The 20690-nt window shown below is 42.0% G+C and overlaps 1 protein-coding gene across 2 annotated transcripts in view; it reads left to right on the forward strand.

Annotated features, from left to right (window-relative positions):
* CRAMP1 (cramped chromatin regulator homolog 1) overlaps positions 1-20690 on the forward strand; it is a 49762-nt gene that overhangs the window by 9410 nt on the left and 19662 nt on the right. The window contains exons 2-9 of one of the 2 annotated variants that reach the window (XM_017745733.1): positions 199-389; positions 1799-1952; positions 5036-5119; positions 7613-7661; positions 14923-15008; positions 15716-15839; positions 16917-16998; positions 18062-19321. In XM_017745733.1, coding sequence (XP_017601222.1) covers positions 199-389; positions 1799-1952; positions 5036-5119; positions 7613-7661; positions 14923-15008; positions 15716-15839; positions 16917-16998; positions 18062-19321 — 2030 coding nt within the window. Of the gene's footprint in view, positions 1-195; positions 390-1798; positions 1953-5035; positions 5120-7612; positions 7662-14922; positions 15009-15715; positions 15840-16916; positions 16999-18061; positions 19322-20690 lie in introns of both variants that reach the window. The other variant, XM_017745732.1, reaches the window with a different exon arrangement.

The raw sequence follows: 20690 nt of genomic DNA on the forward strand, positions 1-20690 counted from the left end.
TGGAAATACAAAATTAAGCCGTTGAAACCTTCCCCTTGTTTTTTGTGCTTTGAGATTTTATTTCTATAAAACAAACCTCATTATTTGCCCATTGTATTTCAAGTGAAAAAGGAGAAAATTCTGAGTTACTCCCTTAGCTCTATCCATGAATCCTCCTGTTGGTTTAATATTCACTCTGGTCATGGTTTTTTACAGCAGCAGATAATGGAGGGACTGCACCTGGTGGCACATCAGGAATTCCTCCCAGTAATCCTGCTGGGAATTCCAAGTCAGCAGCAAGGAACCTGGGCTCCTCAACAGGAGAGAAGGAGGAAGGGAAGAAGGTCCGACGGCAGTGGGAGTCATGGAGCACGGAGGACAAGAATACCTTCTTTGAAGGACTGTATGAGGTACATGTAGAAGAAAATAACAGACATAGATGGCTTTGGTTAGAGTCTGGATATTCCTAAAGAAGGTTGATTCAGGTGAGACTGGCAGGAGCAGAAGGCCACTTACACATGAGCATTTGTGGGGCCATACACTGTAAAACAGCTGTCAGTCAAAGCCACGTGTCAAAAGTGTCAAGTTTGTTGGGTTTTTTTCTCTAAATACACAGGAAATATTTCTGAGTTCTATTAATGAATGTTTATAATCATTTCAGTTGTTATTGAATTACGGTTCTGTTTCAAATGCAGAATAATTAAATAATGTCCCCATCTGAACTTTCAAAAGCAACACACTTGCTCTGTAGTAATACCAAAGAAAAGCTGCTCTGTTCTAATGACAACTGTGTTTAGTCTTCGGCCATGAAGAGGTTAGAGTCAGTTCAGTCCTAGGGCTGAGAGACAAGAAAAGGTACATCATCTTATCTTCTGCCTCTTACGAAGTATATGATGGATTCCTGCTTGTCCTGTTCCTGTGATTATTTCAACAGCATTTCTGTTTAGAAAATGCATGCCAAAGGTAAAAACAAAAGCAGTGATGGGGAGTTTTCTCTGCATACATGCATCTTTTTGAATAACTGTTTTTTCATCATAGGCATGGTATCACATACATATATTTTGTGGACAAAATGAATACTTAAACAATGTTTTCTTTTTAAAATTCCTCTGAATTGCAGTAATATTCCTGGGAATCAAGTAATTTTTAAGTCGCTTCACTGATATTTTTTTTTTTTTGAATACTGAGGAAAAATTTTAAGAATTTGCTTTAAGGTGGATCTGAAACTCAGTTTGTTTAGTCCCTCCTTCCATCCATTTTGTGGCACTGCCTTTCAGAAGAGGTTTTCATACTTTGTATTTAAATCAGTCCCAACCTTTTCTGAATACAAAAATTTTGTGATAGCAGGAGTTAATGTGTATAAAATCAAATCCTTTGAAACTCAAATTTTGTACTCCTAGTAACAGTAACATGAAATGCACTGTAAATAAAAGTGCAGCTGGTAAATATAATATGTTTTTCATTCACTCTAGTGAGAAATGGTGGGGGAAATGCAGAGAAAAGTAAAGAATGCTGAGGGAGAAAATCAGTGTTTTTAGTTCTGCTACTTAACACAGTTGTAAGTACAGATGGGTGGTTTTTTCTGATTTGCTAGCAACTTACTGTTTTTATTTTGAAACAGGTAAAGAAATTGGAAAGTAATTAATTTGGCATCTATATTGCATTTTATATAAAGCAAAGGAAACCAGTGTTCTGTTTATGGCCACTGAAATCCAATTTCCCACAAAGAATTCCAAAGTCCCTGACATTGTTTGACTTGATTTATGACAAGATCCAAGTTTGGGTTTGAGTATTTCAATTTGCTTTATTTTTTCTTCAGCATGGGAAGGACTTTGAAGCTATCCAGAACAACATTGCCCTGAAATACAAGAAAAAAGGCAAACCAGCAAGCATGGTGAAGAACAAGGAGCAGGTCCGGCACTTCTACTACCGCACCTGGCACAAGATCTCCAAGTACATTGACTTTGACAATGGTTAGTATGCACCAAAGTGGGCTTGGTGCAAGGGTTGGAGTCCCGCCTTTTAGAGGTGAGGAAATAAATACTGAGGAGGAAGTAAATACTGAACGTAGTCGTAGAACCACAGGATGGTTTGGGTTACAAGGGACCTCAAAGACCATCCCAGTCCATCCCCTGCTATGGGCAAGGACACCTTTCACTAGACCAGGTTGCTTAATGCCCTGTCCAGCCTGGCTGTGGAGACCTTCAGGAGTGGGGAGTCCACCATGTCTCACTTCTTAGTTTTGTTAGCATGGCCCTACCAAGGTTTGTGTTTCATGAAAAATACTTTTCAAAACCTGGTATTTGTATCACTACTATTCTGTGAATTCACCACACCATAATAAATGTAGGTCCTGCTGTTACTACTGGGGAAAAGCCAGGTTCAAGGAAATGTTTTTGTGTTCTCGGGAACACACCTTCAAGGAGAACTGCCTAAACATTAGTCAGGCATGGCTTCATCAAGCAAACTTCAAGTGACCCAGCACCACCTGGCAATTCTTGGGGAAAGGCAGAAATAAATAAACAGTGCAATACAAGTGTAAATGGTGACATATTTGCTCCCACTTTAAAGAAGTTTGAATTTGTACCATTGGTTCAATAACTTAGCTTTCCCAGTGTCATATTCCCCTTCCCATTCTTTTCCCTCCTTCTGCAACTGGTTTAATGAAAAAGAAATTGGGAAGTCAGATAACTGCTGGTGGTGTCTTGTAACAGTAATAGTAACATATGAGAATTGAAAATGGATTTTTATCAAATCCATACTAATTAGGAATGGGGAGAGAGGCTTCAAGTTAGTCTGTGGGTGGCCTAATCTGAATAACAGGCTAAGGAAATGTATTTCAGAGTGACCAGAATTTACTAAGATTCAGTTCTTTTGATTTTAAGGTGTCAAAAATGTCAGTTCTCACATTAGCTTGCTGATTAATAGTCTCCAGAGTTTTCTGGTCCTTCTGATGGTGTATTCTAAGATGCATAAATCATGGCAGTTTGTGGTGGTTGAATTTTTTGGTTTTCTGAAGAACTCTAAAATATCAGCAAGAGTTTGAATAGTAAATTCATCTACACAGTTTGTGGCCTCTCAAGTTAAAAATAACTCATCAGGGAGAAATGGATGTGGAAAGAAGTTAAAGGAATGCGAAGCTAGTGCACAGTACAGTCTCTTTATCACAGAAATCAACTAGGATGGAAAAGACCTTTGAGATCATAGAGTTCAACCTATCACCACCTTTGTCAACTAGACCATGGCACCCAGTGCCACATCCAGTCTTTTCTTGAACACCTCCAGGGATGGTGACTCCTCCACCTCCCTGGGCAGCCCATTCCAATGCTCAATTACTCTTTCTGTGAAGAACTTCTTCCTAATGTCCATCCTAGACCTCCCCGACCCAGCAGTAGGGCTGTGTCATCTCATTCTGTGCCTGGTTGCCTCAGAGAAGAGATTGACCCCTGCCTGGCTGCACCCTCCTGTCAGGGAGTTTAGAGAGTGATATGGTCTCCCCTGAGCCTCCTTCTCTCCAGGCTAAACAATCCCAGCCAGCTCCCTCAGCTGCTCCTCACAGGACTTGTGCTCCAGACCCTTCATCAGCCTTGTTGCCCTTTTCTGAACACATTTGAACATCTCAACGTCCTTCCTAAATTGAGGGGCCCAGAACTGGACACAGCACTTGAGGTGTGGCCCAACCAGTGCCGAGTACAGGGGAAGAGTCACTGTCCTGGTCCTGTTGGCCACGCTATTCCTGCTCCAGGCTAGGTGCCATGGGCCTTCTTGGCCATGTGGACACACTGCTGGCTCATGTTTAGTCAGCTGTCAACCAGCACCCCCAGCTTCCTTTCTGCTTGGCCACTGCTCAGCCACTCTGTCCCCAGCCTGTAGTGCTGCAGGGTGTTGTGACCAAAGTGCAGGACCCAGCACTTGGTCTTGTTAAACCTCATTAAAAATTAAAAATAATGAGTTATTAAGAGTAACTCATTAAGGGGAAATGGATATGGCTAGAAAGAAGCTGAAGGAATGCAAAGCTACTGTATGATACAATCTCTTTATGAACTTATCTGTTCCTGAGCTTAGGTTACCTAAAGGAGGACTTGAGTATCTAAACCACCTGGCATAAGGTGTATTTGTGAGTTTGTTTTTTCAAAACAAGGCAGCACTTTAAGCTGAAGCCATTAGTATTTTATTTAAAAACCAGTGTTGCAGCAAACACATTTTATGGAAGAATTTTTAAAATAAAAAGATGTCACAGAAGAAGTTAAATGTGTTTTTTGGATAACAAAAAGTTACATATGTATATATGTGTGGTCTAGAATCTCATTGTCTGATGGAATTTAACAATCAGTGTAGTAGTTTGATTAGCTTTAGTATTGGTAGAAATATGTGTGCTTGGGTTTTGAGATCAAAGAAAACTAGAGTTTTGATGAATAGACAAGAATAAATATTTTCACCTGATTAGTGAATCACAAGACTCTCCTTGCTGTCATAGATCTTTAGATCTATTAGCAGTAATTACCGTGTCATGTGTGTTGATGAGAAAGGACAAAAAAACCCCTTGCAAAGTTGAATAAAATATCAGCAATTCTTTGTGTAAAAATTTAGAATCTAGAATTTGCATCAGATCTCTTACAGTGTATTTGTGTGCACAGAAAATGTTCTCTGTCTTCTGGAAAATCCAGACCTACCTCTGAATTTTCGTATAAAGGAGTTCTGTATGCATTTGCTTGGGGGCATCTGGAAATTTCCCTTAGAATTTGTAAACAGTTGATACTAGAGATAGCTTTATTATGAATTAGCTTTATTTTACATATTGAGCAGTTGCATATTTGTGTAAATTCTATGGAAGCTGCTTTGTTTTCCTGTAATATAAAAAATGCCATGAAAAGGAAGTTGGTGAACCAATCCCATTATAGTGTTGAACCAGAACTTAGTTTTGCTTTCAATCTGATTTGTCTCATCATGGAAAATACAAATCCTCTCCTTTTCGGTGTTGAAATGAGTATATGCAGTGTAGCTGCATGTGAGTATCTGCAACCTGCATCTCACTGGAACCTTTTCTGCTTTCTAGTGTTTTCTCAAGGGCTGAAAAAATCTTCCCTGGAGCTGTATGGCTTAATCTGCTATGGGGAACTAAGGAAAAAGATCGGGGGATGTGAGTATGAATGACTCCAGATATTTTTACATGATGGAATCAGAAGTTACTACCCTTGAAGTTTGCAGTGTGTAGTTCAGTTGCACTTTTGAGTTCTTGACTACTGCTGTAATCTATGGTGTCATTTCTTCATTAAATGTATTTTTATTTTTACAGACCTCCTTAGTCTGTTGCATTAGTCCACTTTGATAGATTTCTTTAGTTTTATCTGTCTGCAGAATGCAATGCATGTATATCCCACAGGTGATAGGTAAATATAGGTAAACAATAAATAGGTAAACATACACAAAGCTTAGATGATCTATTTTGTTGCTATTGAAACCTAAGCAATTAAGTGTGTAAATGATACCCTTTACACCCACAATTATTTGTACCTATGCAGTCAAAATCTGGGGTGGTGTCTTTCTCTAAGTTGTTCTCACTGCACCCTGAAGATGAAAAAGCACAAATCATAACTGGAAATAACTTCACTGGCTAAGCAAGGTGGGTTCTGACCTTGTCAGCACCAGAGTCCAGTTTTGTCTGTATCAGTGAGTGTAGGTGGAGGAGTATGTGCCACAACAGTGCTGTGCTGTTTGCTGGCAGTTGATTAATTGCATTAGCAGCATACCTGAGCTTAGGTTCACAGAACTACAGAATGGTTTGGGTTGGAAGGGACCTTAAAGACCATCTTGTCCCAAGGCCCTGCCATGGGTAGGGATACTTTCCACTAGACCAGGTAGCTCTGACCCCCATCCAGCCTGGCCTTGAACACTTGCAGGGATGGGGCAGCCACAGCTTCTCTGGCCAGGGCTTCCCCACACTTGTAATAAAAAATGTTTTTATTATATGTAGCTTAAATCTCCCCTCCTGTGGTTTAGAACCATCACCCCTTGTCCTGTCCCTCCAGGCCCTGCTGAAAAGTCTGTCCTTGTCTTTCTTTTAAGCCTTCTTTAAGTACTTCATATTCTGGGACCCCCAGAGCTGCAGGTGGAGTCTCACCTGAGTAGAGAGAGGATCCCTGCCTTACCCTACTGTCCACGCTGAGGGGATGGAACCCCAGGACATGGTTCCCATGGTCTTCATGACTTCCAGACCAGAGGGAGCTCTGACATGACTGGCTTGGGGAGTGGGCAGAGGAACATGCCCTGCATGTGCCAGTCTGTGTACCTACACCTTTTTATCCATGTATTTTTCATTTGTCCCCAGACTTTTTGTACAGTCAGTATTACACCATAGTGCATCTTCTACCTGTTTTGTTTAATTTGTGAGACATGGAAAACCATCAAAATACTTCCACTTCTTTTTGAAGTCATAGTAGTGGTAAAGTGAAATGGACACAAAAGCATTCGTGAGTGAACATGTACAATTCTTAAAAGGATTGTGGAATTTTGGAAGGGTGTTTTTGCTATGTTATTCCCTTACCTGGGGTTGCTGTTGTAACAGGTAATGAATGAGACTCTTGTGAATGCTCATACTGACTTTATTCTATTTGTTTAAAGATCTCCAGTGTGTTAATTGGAGAAGCAGTGCTCAGCTTGGAGAAGCAATTTTGAAGTGTTTGATGACAAAGCAGGTGCAGAAGCAAGGCACATTGCCCTGTCATCAGAAATCAGTATTAGTGTTTCTTTCCTGTACCCACATCTTGTTTTACAAGCAGACCCTTCTTGCTATGACTGGGAGTAAGGTTTCACACAGTCACCATGGCAATGCCTGCAGCCTCTGTATTCTGTCTTTTTACAACTTTGTGACTTGGTTACGTCCTTTACCCACTGTCACTTGGAAAATTCTTGTCTTCAAGATTAAATGTACTCAAGGTGCAAGACTCTACACCCATTTATGACAGGTCTGCTCTTTAGCTGTGGAAAGCAGTTTCTTCCTCCCTCCCCCCCACCCCCTTTTTTTGTCTTGTGGTATTCACAGTCACAGAAATGGAGAAGACTTACTAAGAGCTATTGAGACACAAGAGCACTCCAGAAATACTTTTAGCATTGCCACAGGGAGGTTACTTGTTCAGTAAATAGATCTGGGCCTAACTGTCATATAAATCAAGTTACCAAATGTCCATTTAAAAATGTGCTCTATAATGCATAGAAAAAAGTGAAGGCTGCATGTGCATTTTTATTATTTTTATTTACTTTTTTGTTGTGTTAAGCACTAGGATGCTGTTCATTCTGCCTTGCTGCCTTAGCAACAGAGATTGAGCAGGAAGAAGAAGCTTTACTTTTTAATACCTCAGTGTCAGATTAAAAGCCATCAAAGATGGCTGTAGTACCTAAACTAGGGTCATTTAATCCACATGTATAAAGTAATTTTTGTGGCAAGGATCATGTAAAGCTTGCATGTTATGAAAACACAAACGTCCCAGAGGAGGTATGTTATAGCACATTTATGCATGTTAATCCTATGTGAGAATAAAATGTAATAGATTTGAAAGCCCAGCAGGACACAGAAAAGGCCATGGGTTTAGCACTGTAAATCCTAATTCACTGTGTTATCTCATTTCCCGAAAAGGTATGGATGACAAGAACGCTGCTAAACTCAATGAGCTCATTCAAGCTGGGTAAGTAAGAACTTACTCCTGAAACTCACACAGCTGCGTTGTTCAGCCACTTGACTATTGTATTGATCATCCAAAGTCTGGGTCATTTCTAAAGTTTTGAGAGCTGAAGTTTGATGTTTTCAATTCTTTGTTTTATATTAGGATTTTTCTCCCCTTTTCCATGAAGCCATTAATTAATAGTAAGAAATGATGGGTGAAGTTTAATAAAATAATTAAATGAGAATTCTTTACAGAAGCTACAGCACTTAGCTATGTGGATTCACTCATGGAAATCATAGAATTATTTAGGTTGGAATCCAAGATCATCAAGTCCAACCATTACCTCAGCCCTGCCACTGCTAACTCCTGTCCCCAAGCGCCACATCCATAGGTCTTTTAAATCTCTTCCAGGATGGTCACTCCACCACTGCCTGGGCAGCCTGTTCCACTTCCTGACCACACTTCAGTGCAGAAATTTTCCGAATATCCAATCTAAACCTCCCCTGATGCAACTTGAGCCTGTTTCCTCTTGTCCTGTCCCTTGTTCCCTGGGAGCAGAGCCCGACCCCCCCGGCTGCCCCCTCCTGTCAGGGAGTTGTGCAGAGCCACAAGGTCCCCCCTGAGCCTCCTTTGCTCCAGGCTGAGCCCCTTTCCCAGCTCCCTCACTTGCTCTTCATCAGACTTGTGCTCCAAACCCTTCCCCAGCTCCATTCTGTTCTCTGGATGCACTCCAGCCCCTCAGTGTCCTTCCTGCAGTGAGGGTTCATCTCCAAACCATCCTGCCTCAGCAGGGCTCACGTGTCCTGACTTTCAGATGTGAAATGACCCTTCAGCACGCTGGAGGCTTCAGCCCTCCAGTCACTTCTGCATCTCCTTGACATTAAGAACGAGTGTTCTCTTTCACTTCAAGAGAGTGTTGTGGGATTTGCGGGTTCAGTCTATGAGTCGAGGTACTCCTAGAATGCAGGAGGGGTTAGAAGTTGCGTATTACTATAAATGAGGGCATACCTGATGTATTTATGCATAAATTCTTCCAAAGTAGTTCAGCTTTTAGAATTTATGTGTTTTAAAGTGAAATCCTTTCAAAGGAAAAGGCGTGTGATTACTTAGGAGGCATTGATTTGTCCTTAGTCCCTTCTTTAGAAGTGATTTGAAAAAGCATTCTTTTCTGTCTGGTACAGGTCCATTTTTACCTTTTGCATTCTTGCTTTTAGGGTGTTCACCATAGCAGACATGTTATTGATGAAGTAAACTTGACTGTAGACAGGACCAGGAGTTTGCCCCCTCAGTGGCTGCAGTCTTTTGACTTTACCTTGCATAATATGGATACTTGGTGTTGTACCTTTCTTGTGTTCTCAAATGGAGTTTCCAGATCAGTTTCTTAGGAGCTGAACAACCTTTCCTCTCCTGAGAGATGCTGTTTGTATGGTGTGCTTGTGTTGCTGGTCTTGAATGTGATGCTTGAATCACTTGTTCATTCTTCTGTTAACTGCAAGGTTTTAAATTGGAAGAGAAATTCCCATTTGGTTTGGGTTTGTACAATTAGGAAAATATGACCAGTATGTTTAACAGAATTATTCTTAAAGCAAATTACTTCTTTAAATTTGAGTTACCAGTTAAAGTGAGCCTGGGATGAGCCTTCATCTGTAGTTTCCTGAATATCTCTATAGTTCAGATTATCAGCAATTGGTTTAGTCACTCTGTGCTAGACTAGAGAGCCTATCTAATAACGTGTCATCCAAACAACCTAAAGCATAACAAATGAGCCTGATGACGTTTAGTGAGCTGTAGCATCGGTCTATCACTTTGCATGATTCAGGCCTTTGTTCTTCTAATTAATTGTTAATGAGGGTTAGTGATTTCTGTGAAGTCTAGGTATTTACTCCATAAAAGCCAGTCTTGTAACCAACCATTTTGGGAACAGGAGTCTTTGCATTTGAAAGTATTAATGCTAATCTTCTACACTAAAATTAGAGTGTACATAACTTTAACCAGTTCAGAATTAGTTGTTTTTGCATAGGCTTTTTGTCTACATATGGGAGACCCATCTTTGCTTCCCTTTTTCTCCTCCATCCTTTACCCCATTTGGTGGTGAACCTCATCAGTTGAAGAAGAGCAAACTGTGTCTTCATTTCCACCTGGATGTCTGCACCACCTGCACATGCAGGGCAGCCTCATAGCTCCCAGAAGCAAGCACATTGCATATACCTTGGTTGGTTCAACTTCCCATCTTGCTCAGTGATGGTACAATTCCATGATCCTCTTCCCTATTTGTAATCAGTTCTTTCTCCAGTTCCTAACGTGTTGCTTTCAAGTGTGACTCTCTGCTTCTGAATGCAGTGCACTTTGTAAGGCTTGTCACTGAGGAAAGCTATGAAAGAAAGTGAATCCAAAGTGTTTAAAAATGGGGAATGTGATCGTGTGTTATTCTGATGATCTGCTCCTTAGGTAAACATTCTCCTCATTTAATTGGTAAGAAAAGTCAAGAAAGGATAAGGTTGTGAGGAGCTACCTGGCAATTTATTTGCAGCACCACTCCAGACCCTGGAGTTACATGCTCTAATTCAGTGGTTGTTTTGCATCTCTGGTTTCTGTACTAATTTCATGGAGTATGGAAAAACAAATGACCCTGTGAGGGACTCATAAGAAAACCATAATTAAAAACTTCCTAGTTGAGCTTATAACCCAGGTCATGGATACTAAGGAGTGCCTGAGATCTCCAATCAGGTGGCTCTGGCAAGTACTGGCAAAGTCTCTGTGTGATATATCCCTGTTTGGCGGTTGGAGTTAAGGCTATTCGCTGTTACACATCCATGTACTTGTCTTCAGAATGTCATTAACAGGCAAATCAGACTAGACAACAGCCAGTGGTACAGGAGTTGGGGAATCTTGCAGAAAATAGATCAAAGTTTGCATCTTTATAAATGCAAGGGGGAGCTAAGAATTACTCTGTCAGCTTCTGTAACTGTTCCGAGCAGTTCAGCATATTCAGGTCAACACTGGCCTGCTCCAGCTGCTGAAAGATAGGACCACTCTCTGTCCAGTCCTTTGTGCTAAGGTTTTTATTACAGCATTTTAATTTTACTACACATTTATTATGTAATTGTATTCTGTGATTAGGATGTATAACGAGAAAAAAAGGTTTATGGTGGTATAGCAGAACTGCTCAATAACTAATTTAAATAAACTTAAACTGAAGCTTTTTTGTTTTGTTTCATTTTTTAGGAGGGAAACATTTTTATTTAACTTAGGTTTTGCAACACTCTTTACATTTAATAAAAAACTACATATGAATGAATACAAATATTTTATTGATCTCTTTGTAAATATGTAGGAATTTTGGGTAAGATTAAAAAAATAAACCCAAACCACAAGAAACACCTAATTCAAGAAATATTGTGACTATGCACCAGTTAAGCAGAGCACTCTTCGTTGTCTGGTAGTGTATGTGGTTTTACCCCCCAGCCTGAGGGGCTCTTTATAGCATGAGTTAAGAAAGACAGAAACCATTAACAGGCATTAAATGCTCTGTCTGGTTCAGGTTCTGAATGTACTTTATGTGGGATAGAAGTGATTCTTCGCTGCCTTGCAGTTCCTTGGGAAAGCTCTTTGGCATGCTGAGGGGGAATCTGTAACTCTCTAAAGTCTTGATCATAAAATAGCAGTTCATACTGAAAAAAATAATGTATAAAGCAAAGCATTTTAAGTAGGCAGGTTATGCTCTTGGTGTCAAGTCAGACTGGTAATTCTGAATGCATAGTCAGTAGAGTGACTGTTTTTAAGACTTATCCTTTTCTGCATTTGGAGACATCCAGGATCTAGGTAGCAGAAGAAAATAGGTATTTTGAAGCTAAGAGTAGTTCTGTTATGGACTGACTCCTTTACTGTGCTTCCTCCTTAAATTTGTAGAAATAGTCTTTTTCTAGCCTCCCAGCTGTGGATCTCAATTAGAAAATTACAGTGTCTAAATAGATCTACTTTTATATTAGTTTGATAATAAGTTATTCTTTAGACTCTGTCCTAGATTGCTTGAAGCTAATCATACTTAATGGAAGAGGGAATTAGGGGAAGCAGAACACCTGAATGGGGGGAGCTGGGATATTCTAAAGCGTGCGTGAGGGAACCATGAAAATAGCATTGATTGCTGTAGTTGTGGAAGAGTGCTGTAGTGGCAGGGTGAAAACTTGCGTGGAAAGTCTTTAATGTTTTGTTGCATTTATGTGTGCTCTGTGTTTCTTCATTTACTGAATGGTGTACTTGGCTTGCTGACTTCTGAGCTGTGCCATTTCCCATCGTGCTCAGGGAATGCAGTAGTCTCTGCTTCTCCTTATAGATACCAGCAGGGTTTGCAGTTGTTCGGTTTCCTCCAATGTGATTTTCCTCCTAGTGTTTTGTTTGTTTTTTCAAATAATATCTTTTCTGGCTATTGGCTTAGGGTTTGGTTGGGTGGGGGTTTTTTTTCTCATCTTTCTGTCCTTTAAATATAGATAGACATGCAGTCAGGAGTTTGTAATGCTGATCCATGTTCATTTATAAGCTGCTCTACAGTAACAGATGGTGGGTACCTGCAGCCCAAGGTCCACCTGCACAGGTGGCAGACAAATTGAGCAGGATCAACTACCAGGAAGCCTGACTCAACAATAAATGCTTTATGACCAACTAGCTGGGCTCTTGAGCAGAAATAGGAAATACGAAAAATGAACAACAGCACCTTTCTTCTTTTGCTTAGATCAATTAGCTCAGCTGTTTTAGGCAGATCAAACGTTCTGGGACTTCTGAGCAGCCAGGCCCTTGTTTCAGTCAGCCTCCACTCATGTGAGGAAACAATTTCCACAAAACTTGATTGGTTTATATAGTCATATCAGTTAATATAAAAAATATGTTTCTTTCCCCAAACCCCTTCTTACTTGCACTGTTGTACTGTCAAGGTAATAATTATGATGATGATAATAATAATGCTATTTCTGACTCTTCACTCACATGCTTCAAGGGCACATTGGATAATAAAGAATTGCATCAGCTAAAATCAAGGAGGAGAGTCTCAGCTTGCATAAGTAGTCAAAAGAATTTGCTGTATTAAAACAAATTACAAATAACAAATTACAAATAGGGAAGAGGATCATTGTACAAAATGCTGATTTTCTAATAAAATCATATCTATACTTTAATATAAGGATACATACAAGAGGATATGGAGTCTTAGGCTAAGGCTGAGGTGCCCAGGAGGACGTTTTACCTTTTGTCCTTACCTTAACCTATTGCTTAGATACCCACAGGGGTTTCTGTGTCCTTCTCTAAGAGTCTTTACACTGGCAGAGACTGACAGAGACTTTACACTGTTGGACTTGGTGGGACCAACTGTCTTCAAGCAATTGTTTCCAAGAATTAAGTTGAAAGGAAATCTGCCCTTCCAGCCCAGGGATATTCCAAATCTATATAAGTTCACAGTTGAGTAACTAAACTTTGAGTTGCTCACCCCACCAGCTCCATCTTCTCAGGTCTCGCTTCACTTCTCCTGCCTTTTTGCAAATTTTCCTCTTAGCACTGTAGACAACTGCTCTTCCTGCATGATGTTTTATTTAAGGCATAAGAATGTTTTCTATAATTTATTTCATTTAACTACAAGGACTTGTGTTCAATCCTGCTGCTTCTATGCTAGCTGATCCTTAATGCTTCAAGTATTAGGTAGTAGTACTGCCACTGGTAATTTGATTGGGCTCAATGCCTGCCTTTTGAGTCCCTAAAATCAAAACAGGACTGATGGGGTGAAGTAGTTTCACTGGGTGAAAACAAAAATTACTTTTACAGATCTTTGAAACTGCTAAAGTGATACTGAAGCTAAACCAGTGAAATCATACTGTAAAAAGTTACTTTTTTCAGGTTTCTGCACAAGCTCTTAGACCTCACCAGATAAGGTGATCATATTTCCAGATGCAAGACTCTGCAAAAACTTCAGACTCTTTCTCTTACTCATTAAGAGTCGTGAGTATAAAGGGAAGACTAAAGCAAAACCAGTTGTCTTTTATGAAGCTGTCTGTGAGCGTACTCTTCAACCAAAGTAACATAATCCTGGTCCACTTATAAAACAGAAGTCCCTCCCTGAGTGGACAACCAAGTGTTTAATGAAAGTCTGGAAGAGGAGGGTCACAAGAGTAGCACTTCCACAATGAAAAGTAAGGTGGTAGGAAAGACTGAATGCTCTGTGAACCTGCACTGCAGACCATTATATTTCTGTGTTCGTTCCTGTAGCTATGATGGTGTTTGGCTCTGTGCCTCTGATCACAGAATCACAGAATAAGCTGAGTTGGAAGGGACAAGGATCATCAAGTCCGACTCCTGGCCCTGCCACGGCACCATCCCCGAGAGTCACACTGTGCCTGAGAGCATTGTCCTAATGCTTCTTGATCTCTGTCAGACTGGGTGCTGTGACCACTTCCCTGGGGAGCCTGTTCCAGTGCCCAAGCACTCTGGGGGAAGAAGCTTTTTCTAATATCTGACCTAAACCTGGCCTGACAAAACTTCAGGCCATTCCCTTGGGTCCTGTCACTGGTCACCAGCACAGAGAAGAAATCAGTGTCTGCTCCTTCTCTCCCTTTCACAAGGAAATCGTAACTGCAAGGAGGTCTCCCCTCACTCTCCTTTTCTCCAGGCTGAACCAACCACGTGCCCTCAACTGCACTTCATACAACTTTCCCTTGAGGCCCTTCACCATTTTCATTGCCCTCCTTTGGACACTCTAATAGTTTAAAATTTTTCTTACATTGTGATGACCAGAACTGCACACAGTACTCAAGGTGAGGCCACCCCAGTGCAGAGCAGAGTGGGGCAATCCCCTCCCTGGCCTGCCCAGCGATGCTGGGCCTGGTGCCCCCAGGACAGGGATGTCCCTCCTGGCTCCAGGGCACTGCTGACTCAGATCCAGCTGGCCATCGACCAGGACCCCCAGGTCCCTTCCTGCAGCTTCTCTCCAGCATCTCATTCCCCAGTCTGTCCATACATCCAAGGTTGCCCTATCCCAGGTGCAGAATCTGGCAGTTTCCCTTGTACTTCATTGGTGATTGCCCAGTCCTCTCATTTGTCAAGCTCTCTCTGCAGGGCCTCCCTGCCTTCGAGGGAGTCAGCAGCTTCTCCCAGTTTTGTATCATCTGCAGACTTGTTTAGTATCCCTTCCAGTCCTGCATCCAAGTCATATATGAAGATGTTGAAGAGCACAGGGCCTAAGAGGGATAGGTCTATATTCACACACTGTTGTTACTGGTTCCTTCTCTTTCCATGTATCCAGGGCTACGACTGTTCGTTACAAAGGCAGAAACCTGCGTATCAAAGCTCCCATGTGCAGGGCTTTAAAGAAACTCTGTGATCCAGATGGTGAGTAAAAGATGCTGGAACATGAGGGTGTTCTAGAAGATAGCTAGAAGTGTAGAAAGTGAGCAGGCTTGTTCTGGTGTGTCCATCACTGGCAGGGAAGTTTGGGTGGTTGCATGTTTGTCCTGGGCACAGTATTGTCTGTCTTGGCCTGATTGCTTATGGAACCCCAGTAACTTCAGGACCCACCCAGTTTTCTTACTAGCTAAGATGAAAAGGAAATACCCACACGAGACCGGTTGCTGCTTTATACCTTGTGCTTTCACTGTATGTGAAGGTTAGTCCCTTGTGCCAGTGAATGAGCAGCAGTATAGTGTTTAGTATTTAAACATTTTCAACTTTTTTACCTTCTCCCATTCAGCTATGTGTGATTTCATTTGGGTTTTTTTTTTCTTCCTCTTCCTTGTTCCCAAGTAAGTAGAATCAGGCTGTTCAAAGGTCTGAAATACTGCACTTGCTCATAGTTTCCAGACATCAGATTTTTGACACTGCTTGCTCAACTGGAATCCCCAGTACCACTGCAGTGTCCAAGGATAAGAACATATTGGAACAAAAGGTAATTAAGGAAGCAGGCTCCACTGGTGAAGCTGAGCTGCCCGAGTTGTCTGTAGGTGATGCTGGTGTCTGATCTTTTGTATTGTGTAACTGAGCATACAGTGCTGTGACTGAGTTGTCCTTGCTTTGACCCTTTGTGCTTCATCTTCCTTCAGGTGTGAGTGATGAAGAGGACCAAAAGCCAGTACGACTTCCTCTCAAGGTCCCTGTGGAGCTGCAGCCACGGAATAACCATGCATGGGCTCGAGTACAGAGTCTTGCCCAGAACCCACGGCTTAGGTAATGGAGAACTGATTGTGGTGCTCAGAATTGGGAAATAGATGAGCAGCATCCTAGCCCCTTCTTCTTTCTTCATGGTTCTCTTTGCCAGTTGGGCAGTTCGTCTTTGATAATGCAGTTGGCCTAAGTGTACTTAGTCTGAAGCCTTTGCCCATCCAGAGTGCATGGTTTGTAGACATGAGTTATCACATGGGAAAATTAGATTACCATTGTCCTTTGTAACTTTTGAGTAATGAAGGAGCTACTAGCTTTGGAGATGAGTATACTTTGTGCCACTTAATGTCAGAGCAGAGTGCAAGTAAAATGGAGATAGTAGCATTGGTTCTACTGGAATTTGTACTGAGTGTACCATAGAGAGGAGGGAAGACAGATGGTGGTCAGAGGTGCCTGCACCAAGGCTCTGAACATTTCACCTGCACCCAATGATTAAAGCAGCATGGAAGGTGTTGGTAGCTTCTCCCTTGCAAAACATCGTTGGTGTAGCTGCTCAGTGTCATCAGTGGCTGTTCATCCTGGTACTTATATGGGGCAGCAAACACAATGCCTCTGTGATGTTGAGTGTTGTCTTAAATGCAGCACTTCAGTGTAGTGACCAAAGATCATGATAAAAATACCCATTCTCTCCTCTGCATTAGGTTTATTTAGTAAAATGCTTTCAAAAAGTAAATGTTTAAGAGTGTTTTGTGCCTCTTTTTCTCTTTCTTTCTATACTTTATGTGGTAGCTTTGTGCCTTGCCTGCGCTTTTGCAGTTCAGCTAAGTCCTGCCATCTTTTCCTATCTTCTTCCATCTGGAAAAAACTAGTTTCTTGAATCATGGCAGTCAGGTGTATCTGACAGGCTTTTAGAATATGTGAGTTGTCACAGTTGTGAGTTAACCTAGATTTTAAAGTTGTGGGATAACATATGTTTTGGATTTTGTTTTGGTTTTGTTTCTTAGAGCTTGGGAGTGTACTTTCTGGTGGCATTACAGAATGCCAGTTTATTCCTTAATTTCCCCTTCTAGCATCGAGGCTAGGACTTGGAGCTCCTGCTGACAGTTGTTCTCTGTTCCCTTGCTTTGTTTCTCTTGCGTACAGGATGATCGTGGAGCTACATCGGAAGGTCTCCAGCCTCCTTGAATTCCTGAAGCAGAAGTGGGCTCTCCATGAAGTGCGGGTTGTATCCTTTTCCTACTCTGTCTTTTCCATGTGCTGTGTCCTGGGAGCAATTCCCTTCCTATTCCAAGTTCAGTTTTGCATCGGAAAAGTGAATCTACTCCATAAATGTACCAGTCCCTGCTTAGTAAAGGTAGAGGTAAAGTCTCAGCAACACTAATGGAAGCTTTCATGGGAGATCCCATAATGTTCTACTTTTACCTCAACTCTTCTCTGTTATGATCCTGTGAAAGCTAGTTAGGAATAAATTAAGCTCCTGCCTTTATTTCATTTCCTCAAACAGTGATCCTAGTCTGGTTCATTATCAATGGGTGTCCCCCATACAGCATGGATAATAACTGACAATTCTGTTTCCAGTTTCAGCAAAGAGATTAAGGCACTTTAAGATCTTTGCACTTTGTGCAGTTTCACCAGTGGAGGCTTAAGTTTCTTGTGGAGGTAGCTGCTGCTAGCTGCAATGTATCTTTGCACTGTCTGAGCCATACAGCATGCAAGGTGTCCCTGCCTCTGAACTTTGATCTGTGCATTAGAAGGATTTGTTAGTTAAAGGCTGTTCTGTTCTGAACCCAGTCCTTCTGACTTGTAGGTTTTATCCTCTTCTTGGGCCTTTCATTCAGGCTTTTCTGTTTAATTCGTGAGCCTGGAAGAAGCAGCAGCGTAGCACTTGAAATTCTGAAGGATGTCAGACTGTGTAAGGTGGAGTTTGCTGCACTTTTGAGAGGCTGCTTTGCTGTGCAGTGTTGGAGGTTTTGCTTGGTTTTGTTGGGGTTTGTTGATTGGGATTTTTTTTTTCAATTACAGTGGTGTGTGAAGAGGGAGAAGTAATTTTGTTTGGAATAGGTATTTATTTTGGGCTTGTAGCAGGTCTTCACTGTAGTCTTTATCACCACAAAGGACCTAATTTCTGATTATAGTGTCTCCACTATAATCTGTGCTGAATAGAGAACATGTCTTTGATCAGCTAGGGGTTTTTTTACTTTTTTCTTTTTAAACTTGCAGAATAGGCTCCCAGGTGCTTTTTTGGAAGGGGCAGATGACTGTTGCATTCTTTGACACATCTTTTTTAGCGTAAAACACTAGAAGAACAGCAACTTCAGGACTCCAGAGACTCAGAAACAAGAAGCAGCTTCTCAGAGGAGAAAGTGATGCTCCATCTCTTTCCAGGGGAGAATTGTACCCTCACTCCACTGCCTGGGGTAGCCAGAGTGGTCCACTCCAAAGCTTTCTGTACTGTGCATTGGCAGGAAACAGGCAAATGCAAACAGAATACAAAAGACTCTCACTTACTCCCCCCCGCCCAAATCCTCGGCATACAGAGTGGTCAGGGGACAGCAAGGGGACAGCTGAAATACCTGCGGGGAATGGAAGGTAAGGGTGTGGGAAGGGCAGAGAGCACTACAGAGCCCAGCAGAACCTTGCAGCCTACAGCTGAAGTTGCTGGAAGCACTGAAGATGGTGCCCCAGAGCCTGTCCTGGTGGAAGGAACAGCCTCAAATCTTGGCATCACTAATTCCCTCCAGAAACCACCTTCTGGACTTCAGGATCCAGGAGGGCACCAGGAAAAGCTGAGCTCAGTGGGCCCCTGCATGGAGGGCAGGGAGGCCCTGGCTGGTGACCAGGCAGCTGTGCTACCGTCGTGCAGCACAGCGTGCGCTTGCAGCAAGATCCCTGATGTGGAGGAGCTCTCTCTGCTCGATCCATTCCCACGGTACATGAAGTCCTGCCAGGACCTAATTGTCCCAGAGAAATGTTCTTGCACAGACAAACTGCATGGGAAAGACTCTGCTTCAGCAGCTGGTAATGCTTCTCTGGTGGCTTTTCCAAGCAGGAGGAGTGCAGAGACCTCTGACTCCTGTTCCCAGCTACTGAGAGGTGGTGTGGCTTCCCCCGGCAGCAGCAGATGTGAAACTCAGGCCGGCCACAGCCAGGGCCAGCAGCTCGATGCTTGTACCAAGGATATCACGGATGCAGTAATGGAGGATTCTCAAGAGAAGCTGGGCTCCTTGTTTCCACCTCCACCTCAGGGACAATCCAGTACAAAGTCTCTCAAGGATGACCCAAGTCGGCTCTCCCAACAGGTTAGAGAAGAAGGATGGAGTCTGCGAACCTCTGAGAGCCTTACGCTGGCTGAAGTCTACCTCATGATGGGCAAACCGAACAAGCTGCAGCTGGAATATGACTGGTTGGCTGTCTTGGAGCCAGAAACCCAGGATGCTAGAGAGCAAACATCTGAGTCAAGTGCTGTCCCTGCATGTCCTACCTTTCACAAGCAGAGACTCCTGAACTGCCTTCTGAAACTCATCTCTACTGAAGTCAATCCCAAACCAGTAAGTAGCTCTTGTTCATGCTCCAGATAGTAAACTCTAGTTTGATGTGGGGAAAAATTGCCCAGTTATGTATTCACAACAAATCAATAACTAGCCATGTCAAGATCTTTGGAGATTCCTGTGTTTAAAGAATACAAAAACCGCAACACAAGACAGCTGGCTACAGAGTGGACTTTGCTTCAATATGCTTTTTACACAGCCTTTTTAGCTTCTGGTTTGCTGTGAGTCTCATTGGTGTTCCTGTGAACATTTAATGTGACTGCTGGAAAGATCAGTTGTGAGGTGAAGTGCCTTCTGTTCTCTCTGATTCACAGGACTGTAGAACAGCCCAGGTTGGAAGGGCCCTTGGAAGATCATCTGATCCAACCTTTCATGGGAAATGAAGCCTGGATGAGATTAATATTCCACATGAAAACTGCATTGATTTTCAGTGTTTATGTAGTTCAAATTATACTAAGTGTGAGAGTGAAAAGAATGTATTTCTTAAGAATAGCAGAGTCAATAGCCTGCCACAGCTGACTTGTGTATCCCAGACTCCAGGATAGCTGTTTACCAGTCCCAGAAAAATACCTTCCTCCTTAGGCAGACCTTAGGGAATGAACTTGCTTTCCTTCTTGTGCTTTGTAACCTGTATTTAAGATCTGCCCCAGTGATACCTGGGCAGCCAATTCCATCTAGTGCAGCCAATTGAAACTTAGTAAAACATCTTTTAAAAAGACACAGAGTTCAGCAGATCTGCTCAAATGCCTGTGGTAGATACGATGAGCTAAAGATTATGTTCCACCCAGGATGCAAATGTATCACTGTTCCCAAACAGTTCTTTGATCCTTCTTTGTTGGTGATGTAGCCCCCCTCAAAGTTCCTTTTGATTCTGATTCTACAGGCATAGAATGAAGGATTTTATAAAATTAAACCCATCTTTGTTCAGATGCAGCTCCAGATATAGACTTTGTTTAAACTGCAAAGGCTTTTGGTCTGACATCTCACGAATCTGGGACACTGTCTCCTCTTTGGCATCTACTTTTACTTCTGGTGACACAGGTGACAGCTAGGCATGACATAATGAAACAATCACAAACTATAATGAAGGACATCCTTGAGACTTGAGGGGAGAGGAATTAAAGAGGGCGAGAAACCAGCAGTTAGGATTTGCGTGTGTTTTCCTGTCACTTTCACACTCTTGCTGTCTTAATCAAAGTAGCATAGTACTACTGAATAAAGGAGCTCTTTAATGATATGTACCTTATTATACATTCCAGCAAAAAGAAGGAACACAACCTTTCATTTGTCAAATAGCACTTTATTCTCACTTTTTCAGAAAAACATATACTCTGCTTGAAGCATGAATGTTGTGGCACTGATATTTCAG

Source organism: Corvus brachyrhynchos, unplaced genomic scaffold (assembly GCF_000691975.1).
Source record: "Corvus brachyrhynchos isolate BGI_N302 unplaced genomic scaffold, ASM69197v1 scaffold369, whole genome shotgun sequence".
NCBI classification, from domain to species: domain Eukaryota; kingdom Metazoa; phylum Chordata; class Aves; order Passeriformes; family Corvidae; genus Corvus; species Corvus brachyrhynchos.